The sequence below is a fragment of the Pseudorasbora parva genome, chromosome 17 (genome assembly GCF_024679245.1).
Source record: "Pseudorasbora parva isolate DD20220531a chromosome 17, ASM2467924v1, whole genome shotgun sequence".
Lineage (NCBI taxonomy): Eukaryota > Metazoa > Chordata > Actinopteri > Cypriniformes > Gobionidae > Pseudorasbora > Pseudorasbora parva.
The window spans coordinates 3,563,318-3,582,840 of record NC_090188.1 but is presented as its reverse complement, the minus strand read 5'-3'; the positions used below and the strand labels follow the sequence as shown (position 1 = coordinate 3,582,840).

Below are 19,523 nucleotides of genomic sequence, written 5' to 3'. Positions count from 1 at the left end.
TAGGATCATTAGGACTGTTTTTTATAATTGTGAAATTATAATTATTTATTTAAAAATTCAATAGTGATTCCCATTACTGTATAGTACAGTAATTATTTATATACATAATGAATATAAAGTTTTATATAAAAAAATTCCCAGCAGAAAAAAAAATCAGTCATTTACTTTTATGGCTTTTATTTTCATTGCGCTCTGTATATATATATGAAGAGTTCAGATGCTAAAGCCTGTAAAAGCCACTTTGGTCCAAAATGAGATGATAATACAGAGTAAATGCTCTCCGCATAAACAATACGTTCATAAAATACTTTCTCTTCAAACCCACCCAATCTCAGCCTCAGCCCATTCAGAAGTACGGGTAGAAACCTATACATGGAAACCTGACAAAAATGCTTATTTTAAAGAAAAGCGTCAGATGGATTTAGAGGCTTTTGCATCTGAAGTCTTCATGTCTCCTTTTGATTTTAGGGTGAAATATGACGTGGACAGACGTGACGCTCTTGCCGTGTTATGATTAAAAATAAACAAGACATTCTCTTTCCTGCGAGTGTGAAGCTCACAGCCGAACCCTTCTGGAGGCGTTATGACACACACACACATCTCCCCCTCCGCTTACAGGTTACCCAGCATTCCTCACGAGTGCCCCGAACGTTAAGGCACTGCCCATCTCAAACGGATCCCAATGGTTTTCTATGGGTGGAACTGAACATGTTTTACAGTGACCATCACTGTAGTGGAATTCATATTCAGGATAAAATAGTCATGGACACCGTGGGGTTGGTTTGTGAAACAAACAAACAGAAATAGTCTTTGTCCTATCGCCAAACCCGACCCAACTTTCAGAAAAAAGTGCACTTGAGTGCAATTAGCTTGCCAAGGAAACAGTTGTCGATATAAAATAGTGCTTGTTGCTGTATCTGGTGGCTATTGTTTCGTCATACTTGTGCCCCGTTGTTGTGTTTGTCAGTGTCTCTCCGTCTGATAGTGCAGGGGCGAGCGGCCCGAGCCGGACCGGATGCTGGTTAAGTGCTCTTTGCCGGGCCGTCCCATTCCTGTCACCTGCACTCCACCGAAAGCCCGGAGGTTTGTGAGGCGCCGGAGACCGTGGGCTCGGCTAGCGTTAGCATGACCGCCGCCGTCAGCGAGCTGGAGGATGGAGAGGAGGAGGATGAGGACGAGGCCGCCGCTGCACCTGCTGGGACAGGACAGTATGGAATGATTTTTGTGCCATAATTAAACAAACAAATGCAGCATTTTGCAAACAAACACGATCTGCTTTGCAAAGGAAAACTCGACTTGCAAATAAATAGGAAGCGATGTGCAAATACAAAGAACAGTTTGAGCAAAAACGCAGAGGAGTAACAAATACATCTATTGTGTTTTGCAAATAAATGAGTGAGCATACATATTACACAAATAAATACAAACCATCCAACAAATTTCATGTAACCTTTGAAATACCAAATCTAGTCAACACACAAATGCATACATGTCTGTTACAATAGCCCCTTTCACACTGCGATTCCGGCAAATACACGGATAATGCAACCCGGCATTTGTTCCCGGGCCGCTAGATTTGGTCCATTCACACTGCCAGCGAAATACCGTAATATGTGCGCTTTAACACATAACCCGTAACGGTCCCGGGTCGAGTCGACACGTGACATCCGGATGTGACGTATAATGTACGAGTCGAAAAAGATTGGCACCAAAGAATAAGGAAAGGCAAAACGGAAGTGTTCTCATTGCTTTGTAAACATGGCTGTTGACCAGCAACTAGCGGCATTGTTGTTTATGCTAAATGCTCAAATTGCTTCATGTTTTTCGATATTGACTTCTTTCCGGAGAGTTAATGAGATAACGCGTACGCTGGAAGCAAAGCTTGCTGAGAGTCAGAAACAATGTGAAGCAGCGAGACTTAGAGCACAGAGGCGCCATCAGATGCTAAAAGCTACCACTCTGTGTACACGGCTCATGCAACTGGGTGTTTCTGATAGAAGAATGTGGACGCTACGAAGACCTCAAGGTGTTGTATTTTGGACTGATGTCCTAGAAAACTTCACCGCCGATCAGTGGCGTCAGTACTTTCGCATGTCACACACCACGTTTGAGTTTGTTCTGCAACTTGAGCGAAGTCTGAGATGAAAGTCTACAAACTGGAGAAAGCCAAACGATTACTACGTCATCACTACGTCACATCTGTTGCGGCATTAGTTTTGGCTTTTGCTCACACAGCGCTCGTCCCGGGTCGAACCCCGCAATGTTACTAGGTCCCCGACCCGGGTCGATTTCGGTAATCAATCCTGGGACGTGGTTGCTTTCACACAGAAGGCAACCTGGCAATGCTCCGGGAATATTGCGGGCCCGACGTGCAGTGTGAAAGGGGCTAATCTCTCAGCTTAATTTTCTCACAAATGCAGTTGAGCAACTTCCTCTACCAGAACAGCAGATGGCGCTTTGGGTCAATTTACAATTTTCAAACATGTTTTCAGCTGACGAAAACGAGCCGTGAACAGGATGCAGTATTTCTGTCTTACTGTATCTATTATTAATCTTTTTGAGATTTTCACTGACGTCAACCCTATTTCATAAAAACAAAAACATAAAATACTAAGATATTATTGTGACCGATAAGTGTAAAATCAGTAGTGACATGGCTGAAAACATTTAAGCTAGGGCTAGTTTTTTCTCATTAAAATGCATGCATCCATCCTCCATACCATTTATCCACTGAAGTGTAACGGGATATAAAGTATTTACTTTAATGTAATTTGTACATTTGATGATACAATTCAAATGAGAATATTCAAAATATATTGTAGGGTGTATCGTGTCACAATATTGCAATACAAAAATGCAACAATATGTATTGTGGATTTAAGTTTAGACAGATTTAGTTTTGTATGATGTATGTTATTGTCACATTAAATATGGTAAATCCTGATAAAATTAAATATAGTACGCTATATATTATAAGCAGAATGGTGAATATTTCTTTTTCTGCAGTCACAATTTCATGTGCATGGGGGAGAAGGACCAAGCCCAGCCTAGCTCACCTCGGATGCAATATCAAATTTAGCAGAAGTAATAATTAAAAACTATACCATTTTAACTATTTTGGATTTCTTCAAAGTATTCTGGGTGTATTGTACTGCAGGGCCGTAACCACCATAGATATTGAGGAGGACAAGTGAATTTTGTTTAGATAAAATAGATAAAAACTGCATTGCTTTCCATATGAAGTCAAAGTGCAACTTGCTACATTTTAAAATGAATAATGAAACGCCGTAACGTTACTTTTAAAAGTCATGTTTCCCAGCACCAGTGTTGATGTTGAAATACTAAAATGACCAACTGTATTTGTGCAGTTACTCTTGTTTTGTAATTAATTATAAATATCTCAAATAAAAACTAGAACCACAAAAAATGACTAAAACTGAAATAAAAAAGAAGACAAAAGCTCATGACAACATTACTAAAGCTATTAATTCAATTAAAGTTCTAAAATGACTTAACTTATTTAAAATAAAATGGATATTAAAATAATTATTTAAATAAAATAAAAAAATCATTATATAAAATAAAAAGCTAAGCAGAAATATGAATAGTATAACAGTTTCTAATAATCCTGTAATCCAGCCCGAGCACTCACTCTCGCGCTCCTTCTTCTTCATGCGCTTCCGTCTCCTGTCGATGGACGCCACCTCAGATTTGAGCGAGAGGTAGTGATTCCTGATGTCCTGCAGTTTTTCCTGAAGGAAAGCGATCCGCTCTAGACTGCTCATCTTTTCCAGGTCCGCTGGACAAACAGGAGCGAAAGGGAGCGGCGTCAGACATTCAGTTCATATCAAACGGATGAGACTAGTGTTGTCAAAAGTACCGACCGTGATATCAAATCGGTTCTGAAACGTTAAAAATGTGACACTTTGAGCACTTTTTTCAGAACTGATTTGATATCAGCTGTAATCATAAACACCTGATTCATACCTGTCAACTTTTGGGTATCAAAAACCGGGATGGGGAGGGTGATTGGTAGATGATGGTGTGTTAAATCCTCACATAAACCCATAATAATAATAATAATACATTTTATTTGTACCTGTGCTCTTCTTACCTGTATAACAACTTATCAAGTGGGAAATATACATAAATTGTTATCAGTTTGCACTGCATAAGTTATGAATTATATATAGATAATCCTTATTAAAGGTACTGAAGTTATTTACTCAAGAGCAGAGCATATTTAGTGAGCAATTACTTTTGTTCATTGTCATTATAAGTGAATACTGTCACTTTAAAAGATCTTCCGCTGTCGCACATGATGAAGTCGCAGTTACAAAACGCGTGACCCCACCTGCTTCTCTTCAGAAAATTAAATCCGCTGTCCCATTGATCACGGTATTTACATGCGGGTTTGGGTTTATTGGCAGGAGTGCCTTCCGTCTCTATCGTTAGTTACGTTCATCATCCGTCTCTGTTTTGTTTTCCCCACGCGTTGTCACCCGTCGTCATCTGACCTCACACACTATAACCTCGCTACAACGGCCACCTGTAGGCTACAGCAGGATCGCAGCGCTCAGATTGGAAATGTTTTTTTGTTTTTTTACTCCGGTATTATTATTTTTTAATAGCGCAAGTTAAAATATGGGAGATTTACGGGAAAATACGAATACGGGAGGACGGCGGGAAAGAAGGGTAAAATACAGGACTTTCCCGGCCAAAACGGGATACTTGACAGGTATGCTCTGTTTGGCCATTGTGCTCACACACTCATCGGATGTGCCTGTGATTGGCTACAATGATTAACTCACAGGAGCGTTTCAAAGCACACGGAAGTGTTGGAAAGTGTTTTGGCAGCGGGAGCGTCTGAAAGCACAAGCAGGCGTCGACCAGCAGCAGAGTATGTGAGCGGAGTGGAGCGGCAGCAATTTCCCCTCGGCGCTCTAAGCATTCAATAATCACTCCGCTCCAGCTCCACTCCGGGTTCACCATTTCCCGCTCTCCGCTCCACTCCTCGCTCACTAATATCAGAAACACTGCTCCGTCTTCACTCCGAGGAAATTTGCGGACCAATGGTGTGGGGCGGCAGTGGCTCATGTAGGTTGTCTACAAACCAGAAGGTTGGTGGTTCAATCCCCGGTTCCACCTGACCAAGTGTCGAAGTGTCCATGAGCAAGACACCTAACCCCAGCTGCTCCCGACGAGCTGGATGGCGCCTTACATGGCTGACATCGCCGTCGGTGTATGAATGGGTGAATGTGAGGCAAAAATGTAAAGCGCTTTGGATAAAAGCGCTATATAAATGCAGTCCATTTACAGTCCATCCATGTTAAGCCCCGCCCACCGACTCTATACACGATGTGATTGGCCCGACCGGAGTTTGGCATTTACAGCTCAGAAGTGTGTTGAGAGTTGCTAGACGACACTCGCGGCAGATTAGATTTGCTAATTAGCAAACATTGTTTTTCCTACGACATGCCAAGCTTATTAGGCATTATCAGCATTAAAAGTTAAACATAATTGCTGCTTTTACAGTGCAAATTTAGTTTGGAAAGATGAAAATAGTATGTTTTCATCAGTTATTTTATCTACGGGTCACATTACAGATTTCTGCTAATTTAAATGATTAATGATTTGAAACAATATGTTAAATTGTTCTCTGATATCTACATAGAGGGTCTGGGGCTTATTTAAGGGCAACAATTGTCCAGATACAGTTTTACAGGTCCATTTACAACCCTATAAATTGTCCCTAGGATGTAATGCTCTGTTTTTGCCTTATTTGGGAGGGTCATGAATATTAATGTTGAGCTCTGCTCTGATTGGCTTATTTCAGCAGCTCACAGCAGTTCAGTGAAGCGGCTCGTGAGTCCTGACACAACACAGACCGACTAAATGACACCTTAAGCAAAACATCTCAAATGGATATTGATAAAATGCAGCTTACTTGTTTATTGGTGTTTTCAGATTTGTCTGAACAGAACAGAGCCCCAAACAGAGCTTTTCTGCGAGAAGAAACCTGTAAACACGGGTTTTTACCTAAACATCTAGCAACCATCTGGCAACCATATGCACACCAGCTCTCTCGCGCGCCCGGTTGATCTCAAAACACCAATAAACAAGTAAGCTGCATTTTATCAATCTCAATTGACTATCGTTTTAACTTATATGGTGGAAAAGGTGACGTTTGCTAGAAGGATCGCGTGAACGATCTGGAACCAAAGTATCTACGGTTGTATTTTGTAATACAAAATAATATTACCCTTTGTCATTAGACACGCTATTTAGTTTTGTGTGGTACTTGGAGTATCCTATTGTTACTGTAAGCATCTTGCGTCATCTAGACAATCCGGTCTCTCTAATAAACTTTCAATTAAATCAGAAATTGTTTAAACCGTCAATAAGCGGATAAATTACTTCTGCTTGCAGGAATATAGTCGCCCCTTTCTTCAGTTTAAGACGCTGAGCGAAGCTTGCTTGAAATGGGCTGAGCAAACGAACGATTTGTTGTGGTGTCTGATTATAATAAACCTCAGCCGTGTGTCATGAGAGCCGTGTTTGCTATCGTCGAGTGTCTTGTTTACCATCAGTAGATTCGGCTTGTTTGGACAGATGCAAATGTTGGGGGTGTGCATATAAATGATCCCCAACGCTTACGTCACGGTTGGGTTTATGTTGAGAAGCACTTTTGTTTCTGTTGAGTTTTGGATTTACGAGATTTACATGAGATTCACAGTATGTGATGTCCATGTACTGAACTCTTATTATTTCACTATGGCAAGGTTAATTCAATTTTTCATTCTAGGGCACCATTAAAATCCGATACAGATAACTAAGCAGATAAGCACTGTAAGATTACATTTGTTTGAATGGATTAGAGAGAGCGGCTGTGTGTGTGAATAAGTGCTACATGTTGAAAAGGTGCTTTCACTCGATCATATTCAGTATGCAGAAGGTACAAAAAAAAATCCTTAAACTATAACATCCCGCTCATGTCCATTGCCGTCTTCATAACCTTTACATTCTTTCTGATTTGAGTGATCCATCTGAATCAAGCTAGTTACATGTGTTTAATGTGTGAGTTCTGACTAAAAAATACTGCTATATTATAGGCCGTTGGCATGAATTGTACTCGTGATGGAGCGGTGGTGGAGCTTTCTCAGAGCAATGAAAAATGAAAAAGCGATGAAAACTGCAAAAAATCCGCTCCTCACTCCACTCCGCTCACATACTCTGACCAGCGGACCGGTAGACTGATAGACGCCTGCATTAAATCGCTCCGTGTGTAACTGTGTAAGCCTTCTGTGAAAAGCGTCATTGATGTATATTTACAACATGCTTGTGAAGTGCTGATTGAACTAGCCAATCACAGACCTAATTGATGAGCGTGTGAGCACAATGGCCGATTAGAGGTGTTTATGGTTCCGCTCGACTCAAAGCATCACATTTTTTTAAATTTCAGTATCGATTTGGTATTGTGGTCGGTACTTTTGACAACACTCGATGAGACTAGCACAAATGCTAGCACTTACACATCTGGAAAGTCCACTTGGTCCGGCTGTGTGATTCGGGCTCGCCGTGCTTCGGGTACCTGTGGCCTGAGGGGGGCGTCCGGCTGGACTTCAGCTCGCCGCTGCTCTTGGCAGGGCTCTCGCTGATACACTGGTCCTCGCTGTCGCTGCTGTGGGCTGCACACACACACACACACACTGAGTGTCACAGGACTCGCCAGCATTCATTATATCATACTAATAAAACAATCTATGCATGAATAAACAACAAGTCCTCCGCTTTAGTCTGTGTGGAAGCAGAGCACTTAAGGTTTGCCAAACTGGGATTTGTGCAATTAATTAATCATTAAAACTAATAATAAATACTTGATTATACTTTAATAGTTAATTTGACATTTTTATGTTTTAATAAATTAAATAATTTTAAAGTAAAAACACAAACGTTAAAAATGTTTTATTTTTTATTTGTTGTAAAATAAAGTTTGAAGTACTAAGTTCAAACCTCAACCTGACCTTCTACCAGTGCACTGCAAAAAATAATAATAATAACCACAATTTGCTAATAATAATTCATAATTAAAGCTAATATTTTAATTGTACAGTCAAAATTGTACCTCAAAAAAAAAAAAAAAAAAGTTTTTTTAATTTGTTATTAAATTATTGAAATACTAAGTTCAAAGCTCAACCAGAGCTAACTAAAACAAATGTGCTTAGAATTGACTTCCAGGTTCAGGGACGGTGTGAATGCAAAGAAAACTAGACTCTTTCCTACTGACTATAAGCAACTTTGCAAATACATATCAACTTGTATAACCTGAACCCTGACCTAACAGTCTACTAATACTCTAATGACTGCGAGTTGACATGTAGTTGCAAAGTTACTTATAGTAAAGCAGATAATGAAGATTGAAATTAAGTGTTTGAGTTAGGTTGTTTAAAAGGATTAGTTCACTTCAAAAAAAAAAGTTTCCTGATATTTTATTCGCCAACATCTCATTCAAGATGTTCAAGTCTGTCTTTCTTCAGTCACAAAAGAAATTCAGTTTATTGAGAAAAACATTCCAGGTTTTTTTCTCCACACCATAGACTTGGCAACCAAAATGTCCCAGACGAGAAACAGGGTCTTATCTAGCCAAACCATCGGCCATTAAATTAAATCCAAAATCCCCCCCAACCTAAACTGCTCATCTTGCACTGCTCTGCGACGTGACACGGATTGGCAATCAGGTCGGTAAGGTCACACTAGATGTAGGCGGAAGTACCGCCCCAAGCGAATGTGTGAAGACTAACGCAAACTCCCTTTACAACAAAAAACACTTAATCTCCAACTTCAAAATCGCCTGACATCGTTGTTCAACATTTTTTTTGCTAAAGGATTTTTGTGTTAGTCTTTGCACAAGTGCTTTATAAACACGGGGGCGGAGCTTCTGCCAACATCTAGCGTGACCTTTCCGAAGTGATTGTGCAATCCTTGGTGATGCAAGATGAGCAATTTACGTTAAAAAGTATATGCATTTTTTAGAAAATGTCTGATGGTTTGTCTGGATCAGACCCTATTCCTCTGGGATCAGTCAGAGCCTCTGCAGCTCTTCCTCTGGAACTGCATTGATTTGGACCTTCAACCGTTGGTTCCCATTGAAGTCCATTATGAGGAGAAAAATCCTGGAATGCTTTCCTCAAAAAAATGAATTTCTTTTGTGACTGAAGAAAGAAAGACATGAACATCTTGGATGAGATGGGGGTGAGTAAAAGATCAGGACATTTTCATTCTGACATCAACTAATCCTTTAAAGAGAACTGAATTGTCAAAGCACCGTGAGCAGAATCTGTTTTTATTGGCAGAAGAGCGTTAGCAAACCGTAATTTCATCTGGAGACAAAGCCATCACTTAAAGTCAGCTACAGAAGTAAAGCCGACAGCTTTACATCACAGACGATTACCAGCTGATGCCACACTGTCACACTCAGGAAAGGCATGTGCAGAGACACACCTGCAGGAATAAAGGACTCGACACAGACTGACCCGGCTCGGTAGAAATCCTGCTAAAGCTCTAGAAAGATTGCGCTAAAACCACATGAGCTCTTTGAGCAGATGTTGACCTCTGTTACCTGGTTTGCGGTTCTTCTTGGGATGTAAGCTCAGGTTTTTATGACTCCGCTTGTGTTTCTTTGACGGTCCGCCACCTTGAGACTCTTTGTGCCGCTTCTGACTGGACGAGGCTGCGAGACGGGCGAGAAACATATCATTAAATGATTTTGTACTGATGTTTAATGTGTCAAGATTTAAATAATATTCACAGCATATTGACAAATAAAGAGCCACACAAAAAAAAAACATCTCATCACCTTTTAAAAATAAATAAAAGTGATAATAATTTTTCTTAGATGTTTCTTAGATTTTTAAGAAATCCTCAATTATGAAATACACAACTAGAGAAATAGTCTGCAGGTGCATTTGAAATGTTTTAACTCATCATCTTGTAATGAATTTCATATCAGTTCTACTGTCGGAGTATGAATTTGCCCTTTGAATTCTCCTTAATTAATAGTTATGTTCAGGTATTGGGCAGGATTATGGATGTAGAATATGATCAATGAATAAGGAATTAATATGTGCTTTATAATTACTAATAAACAGCCAATATTCTAGTGATATGCATGACATAAAGCAACTAGTTAATAGTGAGAATTGCCCCAAAATAAAAGTGTTACCGTAGTTATTAATCTGTTAACATTAGTTAATAAACAAAACAAATATTAGTTTATGTAAGCTCAGGTCCATTGAGCAATATTAACAAATACTACTTTTGATTAATACATTAAAATGACCATTAAATTAGACAATTAGACAAGTATTTTTCATTGTTAGATAACAAATATAGTTAATTAATGTTAACAAATGGAACCTTGTAAAGTACTAATGTAATAGGACTTTTTTATAATTCAAAGAAAATAAAACATTAATTACAGTTTTGATGCTTAGGGGGGGGGGGGGGGGGGGGGGGTGAAATGCTGTTTCATGCATACTGATCTTTTTACACTGTTAAAGACTTGGAATCCCATACTAAACATAGACAAAGTTTCAAAAGTTAAGGTGGACGTTTGATGGGAGTATTTCTTTGTCAAAAATACTACTTCCGGTTAGTCATAAGTTTCGGCAAGTTTTTTGAGATCATGCGTCCCCTTTGACGTTGTGTAGTGCGTGTACATTTGTTTAGCTGGCCACTATATGTGTAACTTTATGTTTGTGTATTGTAAAAGCACTCCAAACAACAATACACAAAGAGTGGGGAAATACGTTGAACTAAATAAGCGCGCTTCTTCATTCAAATGCGCTACTATTCCGTGTCTTTCTATGTAAACACTAACTTAACCTGCCGTGCAAAACCAGTCCGCTTACTGTCTACACAAACCACGCGTAAACACACAAACACACGTGCACAACTGCACTTCCCACATGTACACCTTCAAAGACAAAAATACGACGATATAATTCAAGTATAAATATGTAAATAACACAAGCCGCTAAGCATATTATATAGTTAGTGTATAACTTGTACCACATACAGACGTCCTGCTCTAGTCGTTTTTGCTGCTGCTCCTGTTCAACTGCAGCCTCTGGGTCTGATTCCGGATCATAGCTGTATGGCTGTATCTGATTAAAAGCCATATTTTTATTTTGAATAAAGTTTTTTTCCCGCTGTTAGGGATGACACAGCTTTACGACGCACTCGACTCAACACACAGCGCGCTGCTGCACGTCATTATTTAGCTCCGCTCACACGATACGCCCCCACCCGCTCGGCTTTTTTCGGAAAGACTCGGAACAGCGCATCTTTCTTATATAATTATTAAAAAAATAAAGACTTTTCGGAGATATGCAGGATGCAATGCTACTCTATAGGTACTCAAGATTGACATGACACTGACTGAAACTGAGTGTTTCACCCCCCCTTTAAGAAACATTTATGATTATTATCAATGTTGAAAACAGTTTATATTTTTGTGGAAAGCATAATAGTTTTCATTTTTCAGGATTCTTTGGTGCATAGAAAAATCAAAAGAACAGCATTTATTTAAAATAGAAATCTGTTTGTAGGTAACACTTTAGTGTGGGGAACACATTCACTATTAACTACGACTTTTGCCTCAATAAACTTCTAATTTAATAGTTAGTAAGGTAGTTTTTGTAGCATTTAAGTTTAGGTATTGGGTAGGATTAAGGGATGTAGAATAAGGTCATGTAGAATTTAGGGGTGACCCCTAATAGTCGAAGATTCGATGCATCGATATGCAGGACCGGATTCAACCACCGATCTCACGGTCGAATCTTCGCGGGTGTTATGAAACGAGGATCATACCATTTGGCAATATGAGGGTGCTCACTGCTCAATATTAATGGGGCGCGTCTCAATCAGCTCCCTAGTTCAGTTGTCAGGGCACTGATCAGAGAGTCAGCCCATTGACTTATGTCCTAATCAGTGCCCTGACTACTGAACTAGTGAGCTGATTGAGACGCAGGCAGTGTTATAAAGATGTGGCGCAGCTCTGAGCGATCCCTTTAAGGGCGCTGAGCTTCGCACTGGACGCGGCGCCACGCCTTTAAAATTCGAACACACACACTGGCGGCGGCATTCGGCGCCTGTCCGCGGCGATTAAATTTATATTAGCCTATATTTCCCTCCAATCGTGAATGTACTGATTTCACCCTGTGCTACAAGATACACTCATCGTGCAGCTCTTCTGTTAGAGGTCGATTCAAAATTGAGCTTGTGTGTATTATGTGCGTGTCTGGTGTGAGACACGGCGCTGAGCTTCAGTCCGGTGTGCGACCCCCTTTAGGCACAATCGGCTTAAGAACATGCATGTAAACGCACTCAGTGCTCATTTCCTCTCTAGGCAGGTATTTTTTTAGGGTTATTTATCAAAATGTTGTTTTATATATTTGTATGATGTTCTGTATTTCGATCGCGGCTTTAACATGTTATGAGAAAACGGTTTACGAATGTTTATCCACCACATTAGCTTTTATTTAAACCTAAATAAGAAAGCCATTGTCAGTTCGTCTGTCAGTTGGCAGGCAGTTTTGGTCGCTTTATTAAAAGTTGTTGCTGTGGTCAGTCGTGTGTGAAGGAAAATAAAAATAGTTTTACCCTTCTGCTGAGAGTGTCGTGCCCCTCCCAACCCATTCACACACACACAGATGATTTGACTATCAGTCGACCATAGAGAGATTCGACAATTCTGATTCGAATGTCTAAATCCTTAATCGAGGACACCCCTAGTAGAATAAGGCATTGATGTGTGCTTTATAAGTTGTAATAAACAGCCAATATCCTAGTAATATGCATGCTAATAAGCGAATAGTTAATAGTTTTGGCATTAAAAACGACTGTCAGGATTTACTGAAGACACGCAGCGATAAATTAGCGCTGGAAAGGCATGGGCAGGGTTATTTCTGCGGCTGATCTTATTGCATTTGTTGGAGATTCCCTTTCAGTCACAGTATTTATAGGAGGAGAGTATTTCAATGAATCACTCAAGGTGATATACTAAAAGTTGATTTACTAAAGATTACACACTGCACCTTTAAACCTGATGCTAACTGTTCGTGTTAGTCATTATGTAAATGATCTGGCTGGGTCTGTGTTCATTCATTTATGTGTCGTCAGTAGATCACGCGCAGACTGAACTGTCCACTCCCAACGGTGCTTTTATGGAATTGTGCTCTCTCATGCTAATTTGCCCCGTTCAGTAGGGCTGGGCGATATATCAAATATTAGCGATAATATCGGAATAATTTTGACGACGATGTAAAATTTGAAAATATTGTGAATATTGAATATTTCAAATTCAACATGCATACTTTCCCAAATACTTGCTTCTGTTAAATAGACCTATAGCTAAAAAATAAAGCACTGTTTTTGTAATATTGTTTGTAATTTGCATATTTTGCTTAATTTTTAAAATAAAAAGACAAAATTTTAAATCTATATCGTAATTATAAAAGTACATTTAAAAAATATGAAATTGCTCGTATCATGACCCATGATTTTGATCATCCCAGCCTGTTCAGTAAACGCAAACATTTTGCATTTGATTTATTTCTATCTATATAGTTTTTGTTGTTTTTAATGGGGGCAAAAGAAAATATTTATTTTTATTTAAAAGCAATTGCAAACATATCGATATATCAAATATTGTAAAAACTTTGACAATTTTGAGATATATATTTTTTTTAGATATCGCCCAGCCCTACCGTTCAGTAAATCTGGCTGTACGTACCTTTGGCTTTCTGCTCGCTCTCCAGCTGGCTGCTGTTGCTGAGCGTCAGGCTGCAGTTGCTGTTACTGTTGCAGGACAGGTTGCCGTCGAAGGCCTTGGAAGGGGAACCTGCCCCCTCTTCCGGATGCATCTCCGGGACTTCTCCGCCTAAACTCTCCACCTCCACCGTGCTGCTGTCGGACTCGCTGCGCCCCCCTGCCCGCTCCTCAATCAGAGGTCCTTCGGGTAAAGAGACGGTCTGAGGACTGGCGGGCGGCGAGGGCGCTCGGATATCGGCCAGAACCTCAGCGGGTCTTTCGGCCACGGCGGGCGATTCGGGAGAAGTCGGAGGCGTGTTGAGGACTGAGTTGGTGCCGCTGCTAGGAGGCTCCTGAAGCTTTTCCTCAGCAATCTCCTCCTCCTCCTCATCTCGTGCCGATTCGGTGCACGGCTCCTCCGGAGTGGATACCGCAGGCGGAGGAGAGTTGGCTGCCTCCGTGTCCGAATCCGAAAACAGCTCTTTCAAAGTCTTCTTGGGCCATTGAACTTGGATGCTGGACCAAACATCCTTCTGGCCTTTGGTGCGACAGCTGGGTGACCGTTCCTCAATCCCTGCGGACATTTTGGCTCTTTTCTCTGGGATTTCCCAGAATCCTGAACATCCGCTTTTATTCTTCTCCTTGACGCCATTGTATTTCTTTGAAGGCGAGCCTTTGGTTTTCTGATTGCCTTTTGGTACGTCCTTGGGTTGAAGTTCAGTTGCTTCATCTTCAGAACTGCTTTCACCTCGATCCTCCACAGGGCCTCGTTCTTCCAACTTTTTTGGTGAACTACTTGGTAGCCAATCTCCGCCTCTACTGCTTCTAGTTTTACCTTTTGCTGGGCTTTTCAAGTTGCGTTCGCCTAGAGCTTCTGCTTTTTTTCTTCTGCCGCCAGACCCTTCCACGTCCACCTCAAACTGGCTCTTCCTCTTGCCTGATTCTGGGCTGTTCTGGACAGTGGGTTCCTCATCTACAACTGTTGGAGCTTTGAAGCCTTCAGGCGGGCTATCCCAGTGCTGAGGTGTAAGCGAGCGCTCTGGAGGACCTCCTTTGCGAAGACTCCCTCGTCCTCCTGGATGATCCTCTTCGTCATGATCAGCATCACCATCGTCTTCTCGTTCACTGTCATCTGTGGAGCTTTCCGAGCCTATGGGAAACAGAGGGACGGACATCAAACATGAACTCTTTTGCAATGCCAAATTAGACCATAACAACAGGGCTTCCACAACTTTTTAATCAATGAGTCTTTATGCATAGTTATAGTTTTACATCTTCATGGGAACCCTGTTAGAAACTAGTACGCTTAAACAGGGATCCGATTCCAGACTAGCATTTGAGAGCAGTGCATAAGTTCTACAGATGGTGGCGCTGGAGGAAAATGTATCAAAGTTTATTAAATAATAAAATTACTACTGTTTTACATTGTTTCGTTAATAAGTGCAGTTACTAATAATGTTACATATTTGTTTGTTGGAAATATATCAGAGAAACACTGAGCTTGAATTGATATGCTGATAAAATTAACTTTTATTAAACAACAGTAATGTGCAAAAACCTCACTGTCAAAGGGAGAATGTAAATATTCTGCTCTTATTAAATGCACTTCTATAGTCTCACACTGAACTTAACGATAGCGTCAGTGATTATAAAAGCAGCTCTTTACTTGCTTTCAGTGTAATTCATTTACAATTAGAAGAAAGGTTTTAGTTTTTCATGAGACTTTGGGGAGTGGAAATGGCTAAATAAGTGCTCCTCTGCTGCCATCTACTGGCTATAGTATACATTTTTAAACAAAAGTGCTTGTTTGCCACAAAGTGTTAGTTTTCCTACACCTTTAAACTTTTAGTTTTACAAATCATCACATTAAAAATGAATAACATTAAAATGTGATAATATTTAGTGCTTTGAAGTGCTGGAAAAAGTGTGAAGCTCTGGAAAAGGGCTTTGATTTCACTCTCAAAAGTACGAACCCTGAGATAAATAATGTAAAAAATAAACATTCATCTATTTCTGCCACAATCCCATGTGGTGTTACTTCAGTAAATCATGGTAAGTGTTGGTGATTTGTGGACTGAAACCCCTGAATGTCTCAATGTTTCTCCTGGTTTCCTCATGAGCTCAGTTTGATCTGATATCTGTAGCGAGCGATATTATTAATTCTGTGATGAATTCAAACTCTTTCTCACAGGATCTCCAGCGCTGTGTAGTAACGGTATCACGTGATCGAGATCGGCCCGTGTGTGAGCTCGCGCTGTGCTGTCTATTATTGATCCCAGCAGATAAACGGTCCGCAGCTCAAACGAGTAGCGCGGTTCTGTCCCACTTTCGTTTCGTTTGATGTTTCTCGTGTGTATCAGAAATGGCAGTTCTTATCAGTTGGGCACCAGTGCCACCTCTAACAAAATGTAGTCGCACCAGCAGGAAAAAAGCTTGCAAAATGCCACCATTTGGTCAGTCTGGAGCTCTGTTAAGGTGAAGTGTGCATTTTCTCAGACACTGGTGGCGCAAAATGGAACTGCAAGTAAAATGAGTTTCCCAAACGCCTCACATTACTATTCCTTCTGCCACAGTCTGTACACACACAGATTTTAGGCTGCAAAAACAAACAAATCAAAGTCTCACAAAGTCACAGTCTGTGACTTTCACCCATTAGGACTAATGGCTTAGTTACAGTGAGTCTAAATCAGGGTTCCTCAAATCCTGCCCTAGAGGGTCAATGCCCTGCAGAGTTTAGCCAAACCTGATCAAACACACCTGAGCAAGCTAATCAAGGTCTACAGGATCACTAGAAAATCACAGGTAGGTGAGTTTAATCATGGTTTGAGCTAAACTCTGCAGGGCAGGATCTGAGGAACCCTGCTCTAAACAAAGCTTTTTAGTATTGACAAATTGCACACTTTACCTTAAAAAATACGACATATTCTAAGCACTGTGAATATAAATGTACCTGGGAGGCCGTTGAGAATAGATGTGATCTCGATGGGCTTGACGGGCGTCTGCTGGTTTCGTTCATCACCTGACTCGTCCATCTTTGAGAAGACATCACTGCCAGAGTTGGATTTGGACAACCGATTTAAGCGATTTCTGGATGAAGGAAGATCCTCTCTGTCCGTCAGTCTCTCTATTCGGTCTCTTTCTCGCTCTGCTTTATTCTGTCATTAAACAAAGTCGGCAAATTAACAGTGTAGCTCCTCCAAATATGAATATACAGGAAGAATACACAGCCGTTCAAAAGTCTAAAAATATTGTAGAAAGAAATGAATACTTTTAATCATCAAGGGTGCATTAAACTGATCAATAGTGACAGTGAAGACATTTATAATGTTACAAAAGATTTCTATTTCAAATAAATGCTGTTCTTTTGAAGAACGTGGCTGTTCATCGAAGACTCCTGAAAAATAAGATGTATCGACAGAAATATGAAGCAGCATAACTATTTTCAGTGTGTGTTGAGCATCAGATCCTCATATGAGAATGATCAGTGAAGGATCATGTGACACTGAAGACTGGAGTAATGATGATAAATTCAGCTTTGATCACAGGAATAAATTACACTTTACTTTATATTACTGTATTTTTGATCAAATAAATTCAGCTTTGGTGAACAGAAGAAGTTATTTAAAAGGTAGTGGTGAACAAAAAAACAAGTCTTCTTAATAAAATCAGACTGTACCTTTATTTTTTTGCGGTGCTTTATTTTGGGGACGTTCTTATTGGCTGGTCTGACAATCTTATCAGCTTTGATCCACTCGTCATACCTGTTAGGAGACAAAGATTGGTCAACATTTACTAATTAATACGTCCTCAAAACTAATAAAACTGCGTCTTGTTGCAATTATGAACTGCAATTTCCAAATAATTAGAAATTACACTGTCCAAGTCACAAGCGCACAATATAAAGTCACTATTAAGAGAATAAGAGATTTCATTCATTCCAATTGAAGCAAAAAGTGTCCATGTAAACATAGCTACTGCAAAACAGACACAACATACTGACTGGCATAAACCATCAAATCTGCAGCAGGATGTTCAGAAGGACCAGCTCTATTTTTGTCAGCAAAACAGAAGTCTCAGCGCTTGTGCAAATCAGAAATATCCACACAACACAAACAAACATGACCCAGATCTGAGAAGTAAAACTTCAGCATGTCATGATAACAACTGATAGTTGATTTCTGTCCTGTCTTAAGGGTAAAGCATACAGACAACCATTTGCAATGGCAAAACACCCAGAAATCATTCGTTTTTAATGAGAGCTGGAAGGAAAAACATATCCAGAACTGAGCAAAGATGGCAACATGTAAGCTGTGGTTCGCTGAGATGAATGCTAGCGGATCGCTCTCCTCCTCCTCATACGGGTCACTGAAGTCAATGGCAGTGTACGTACTTTCACGCTCTATTCGTTTCGGATCAACCTCTCAGGCACAGAAAAGAAGCCGGAAGCTCTGTAATGCATCAAATACTAAAATAAATGCCACATGCATTTCTACATGAATGCACACTTGACTTCTCTCTATGATTTAATGTTCTTCCACTGCCTCAAAGATGGTAATAAGAGGCTGTTTTATGCTGCCTTCACGTGCTATCGGACGTTTCCTACTTCCCACTTCAGAAGTCGTGATTACGAGCTTGTTGTGTTCAGGTGCTTTGTTGCCGGAAAGAATGGAGGACGCCAGGTTCATACTTTTGTGCGTCTTGGGAAAATGTTATTTTAACAATTTGGGTCCTATTTTAACGATCTGAAACGCAAGTGTCAAAGCGCGAAGCGCAAGTAACTTTGTGGGCGGGTCTCGGCGCTGTTGCTATTTTCCCGGCGGGATAAATGGCTCTTGTGCCCGGCGCAAATCTAAAATGGGTTGGTCTGAAGTAGCTTCATTATTCATAGGTGTGGTTTGGGCGTAACGTGAATAAACCAATCAGAGCGGCATCCAACATTCCCTTTAAAAGCAGCTGCGCGAGTTCCATTATGGATCGCTATTATTATGGCGTATTTACCAGGCGCACGCCAGAGCGGTTCACAGCCGAGGAGACTGATGTTCTTGTAAGAGCAGTGAAAGACAGAGAAGTTGTGTTGTATGGGGATGGGAGAAACCCACCCAAAATAGCGTCGGTTAAACAGGCGTCGGTTAAACAGTTCTTTCAGTTTTTCAGTCGATTTTTTTCCTGGTTCTTGACGGACAAACCAATTTGTCAGATGTCCTTATATACAGATATCTCTTGCCACTATTGGGCAAACAGGTCTGATCCTTAATTACTACAATTAGCCTGAATAATTTGTAAGCTAGATTTATGCCTATTTTTTCACATCTTCGTGGCACACCACAATGATTTCCGTCATCTCGTGTTAATATTTTTTTAGTGTAACAATTTATGATTTGCAAAAATAACTGTTGCATCTGTGTAGATTACATGAGAAAAGTGTATGTGCGTTGAGTATGCTGTACATTATGGTCATGCGCCCTTAAAATAGCATAATGAACATCCGCAACGCGCAACTGACTTTAGACCAGGTTTTTTCTGGTCAGTGGCGCAATTGTTTAATGGAACAGCAAAATAGCACCGGGGATTGTTTGCGCCAGAACACGCCTCCTTTTTTGCGCTGAACCGCCCATTGAGCGCAAGTTCATTCACTAGTTTAGCGACGTGCTTCTGTGGAGGGAAAAGCGCGCTTTGCACGGGTGCAAAATAGGAATGACACAAGCGGCGGT

The 19,523-nt window shown here is 40.4% G+C and overlaps 1 protein-coding gene across 3 annotated transcripts in view; it reads right to left on the bottom strand.

The window, feature by feature from the left end:
* arid4b (AT-rich interaction domain 4B) overlaps positions 1-19,523 on the bottom strand; it is a 151,363-nt gene continuing 131,840 nt past the window's right edge. Inside the window, exons 18-24 of one of the 3 annotated variants that reach the window (XM_067420933.1) lie at positions 17,489-17,573; positions 16,763-16,967; positions 13,796-14,962; positions 9,620-9,730; positions 7,533-7,688; positions 3,653-3,799; positions 1-1,195 (exon numbers count right to left, since the gene is read on the bottom strand). In XM_067420933.1, coding sequence (XP_067277034.1) covers positions 1,056-1,195; positions 3,653-3,799; positions 7,533-7,688; positions 9,620-9,730; positions 13,796-14,962; positions 16,763-16,967; positions 17,489-17,573 — 2,011 coding nt within the window. In that variant the 3' untranslated portion in view covers positions 1-1,055. The remainder of the gene's footprint in view (positions 1,196-3,652; positions 3,800-7,532; positions 7,689-9,619; positions 9,731-13,795; positions 14,963-16,762; positions 16,968-17,488; positions 17,574-19,523) is intronic. The other 2 variants (XM_067420934.1, XM_067420935.1) reach the window with 2 other exon arrangements.